Source organism: Symphalangus syndactylus, chromosome 5, assembly GCF_028878055.3.
Source record: "Symphalangus syndactylus isolate Jambi chromosome 5, NHGRI_mSymSyn1-v2.1_pri, whole genome shotgun sequence".
In the NCBI taxonomy this organism is placed as follows: domain Eukaryota; kingdom Metazoa; phylum Chordata; class Mammalia; order Primates; family Hylobatidae; genus Symphalangus; species Symphalangus syndactylus.
The window spans coordinates 56,644,876-56,647,379 of NC_072427.2; the positions used below are offsets into that span (position 1 = coordinate 56,644,876).

At 55.4% G+C, this 2,504-nt stretch overlaps 1 protein-coding gene across 2 annotated transcripts; it reads left to right on the forward strand.

Moving 5' to 3' along the window:
- Positions 1-402: 402 nt before the first annotated feature.
- LOC129481773 (RNA exonuclease 4-like) lies at positions 403-2,121 on the forward strand. Of its 2 annotated transcripts, XM_055276921.2 has the most exons (3): positions 403-740; positions 895-1,100; positions 1,430-2,121. In XM_055276921.2, the coding sequence occupies exons 1-3, from the start codon at positions 517-519 to the stop codon at positions 1,780-1,782; spliced, it is 783 nt and encodes a 260-aa protein (XP_055132896.1). In that variant the 5' UTR covers positions 403-516; the 3' UTR covers positions 1,783-2,121. The 2 variants fall into 2 exon arrangements, with proteins under 2 accessions (XP_055132896.1, XP_055132895.1); XM_055276920.2 differs by having other exon boundaries at positions 403-2,104.
- Positions 2,122-2,504: the final 383 nt, after the last annotated feature.

Genomic DNA, 2,504 nt, shown 5'->3' on the forward strand with positions numbered 1-2,504 from the left:
AAAAGAATTCCTGTAAGATTCACCGCTGAATTCACATCAAGGAAAAAAAAAATGGTGGCCAAAAAGCACTGGAATCACATATTTAAAATGCTCAAACAGGCCAGGCATGGTGGCTCACACCTGTAATCCCAGCACTTTGGGAGGCCAAGGCAGGCAGATCACCTGAGGTCGGGAGTTCAAGACCAGCCTGGCTAACATGGTGAAACCCCATCTCTACTAAAAATACAAAAATTAGCCAAGTGTGGTGGCACACACCTGTAATCCCAGCTACTTGGGAGGCTGAGGCAGTAGAATCACTTGAACCCAGGAGGCGGAGGTTGCAGTGAGCTGAGATTGTGCCACTGCACTCCAGCCTGAGCAACGGAGTGAGTCTCTGTCTCAAAAAAATAAAAAATAGGTCCCTGCGGCGGGTGTGTTTCGGCCTGGCCTGGTCAGGCGCTTGTGCTGCCAGGGCGCCGGGCCCGGGGAGGCCGGGGTCTCGGGTGGCCACCGGCCCAGGAGCTGGACAGCAGCAGGATGGGGAAGGCGAAGTTCCCCGCCTCCAAGCGCGCCCCGAGCAGCCCCGTGGCTAAGCCAGGTCCTGTCAAGACGCTCACTCGGAAGAAAAACAAGAAGAAAAAAAAGGTTTGGAAAAGCAAGGCGCAGGAAGTAAGCAAGAAGCCAGGAAGCGGCCCCGGTGCTGTGGTGCGACCTCCAAAGGCACCAGAAGACTTTTCTCTAAACTGGAAGGTGCTGCAAGAGTGGCTGCTGAAACAAAAATCTCAGGCCCCAGAAAAGCCTCTTGTCATCTCTCAGATGGGTTCCAAAAAGAAGCCCCAAATTATCCAGCAAAACAAAAAAGAGACCTCGCCTCAAGTGAAGGGAGAGGAGACGCCGGCAGGAAAAGACCAAGAGGCCATCAGGGGCTCTGTTCCTTCAAGCTCCAAGATGGACAGGAAGGCGCCAGTACCTCGCACCAAAGCCAGTGGAGCAGAGCACAATAAGAAAGGAACCAAGGAAAGGACAAATGGTGATATTGTTCCAGAACGAGGGGACATCAAGCATAAGAAGCGGAAAGCTAAGGAGGCAGCCCCGGCCCCACCCACCGAGGAAGACATCTGGTTTGACGACGTGGACCCGGCGGATATCGAAGCTGCCATAGGTCCAGAGGCGGCCAAGACAGCGAGGAAACAGGTGGGTCAGAGCGAGGGCAGCGTCAGCCTCAGCCTCATGAAAAAGCGGGCCTTCGGCGGCCTGACAAGAGCCTTAGCCTTGGACTGTGAGATGGTGGGCGTGGGCCCTAAGGGGGAGGAGAGCGTGGCCGCCCGTGTGTCCATCATGAACCAGTATGGGAAGCGCGTTTATGACAAGTACGTCAAACCAACCGAGCCCGTGACGGACTATAGGACAGCGGTCAGTGGGATTCAGCCTAAGAACCTCAAGCAGGGAGAAGAGCTTGAAGTTGTTCAGAAGGAAGTGGTAGAGATGCTGAACGGCAGAATTCTAGTGGGGCATGCTCTGCATAATGACCTAAAGGTACTGTTTCTTGATCACCCAAAAAAGAAGATTCGGGACACACAGAAATATAAACCTTTCAAGAGTCAAGTAAAGAGTGGAAGGCCGTCTCTGAGACTACTTTCAGAGAAGATCCTTGGGCTCCCGGTCCAGCAGGTAGAGCACTGTTCGATTCAGGATGCCCAGGCAACAATGAGGCTGTACGTCGTGGTGAAGCAGTGGGAGAGCATGGCCCGAGATAGTCGCCCCCTGCTGACCGCTCCAGACCACTGCAGTGACGACGCCTAGCAGTCCTGCCCTGCTGCTGCCGCCCCGCTACAGAGGCAATGTGACCACTCACAGGGACAGATCACATCTCCCCAGAGTGGCAACTCTGGTGAAACCTTTTCAGAATCATGGCAGAGGGGCGTGGCGTGGTGCCACTGAGAACGTCCTCCTTCCTCTTGACTTTGTGGTCTGAAACCTGGTCTTACTGTCCATGTGTGTTTGGGCCCGGATGATCAGGGTGGGTAGCAGGGACTGCCGTGGGCACGCCTGGCCACGCTTTACCGACTGCTGACCCCCCTGGGCGAGGCGAGGACGGGGCCTATGGGCCGCCAGCCCATACGGTGCTGTCACCGCCCATCTTCGGTGACAACCTGGGGTGAGGTGCTCAGCACCTTCCTCTGGGGGAGCCACATTTTCATCCTTTGTCTTAAGGGACATGACAAGCTCTGTTGGTCTTGAGGGACCCAGACCAGGTGTCTGCAGTCAGCTGCTGAGACACGGCTGGCCGGCACAACAGGTGTTACATCAGGGGTTTCCTGTGGCCGTTTGGACTTTGAGCGTTTATCTAAATTAAACTGGCCCAGGGTTGGCTGGTGGGTCACCCAGCAGACGCTTCTCCCCATAGCATGAGGATGTGTCATCTGGGCACAGTGACTGCGGTTATTCCTGGAGGTCGGCAGACATGCCGACCTTGGGCTATTTGAGCTGGAGAAGCTATGTGATGCTAGCCGGTGGCTTTCTTG

Coding starts and splice junctions, on each gene's coding strand:
- LOC129481773 (XM_055276920.2), top strand. CDS start 517: ATGGGGAAGGCGAAGTTCCCCGCCTCCAAGCGCGCCCCGAGCAGCCCC.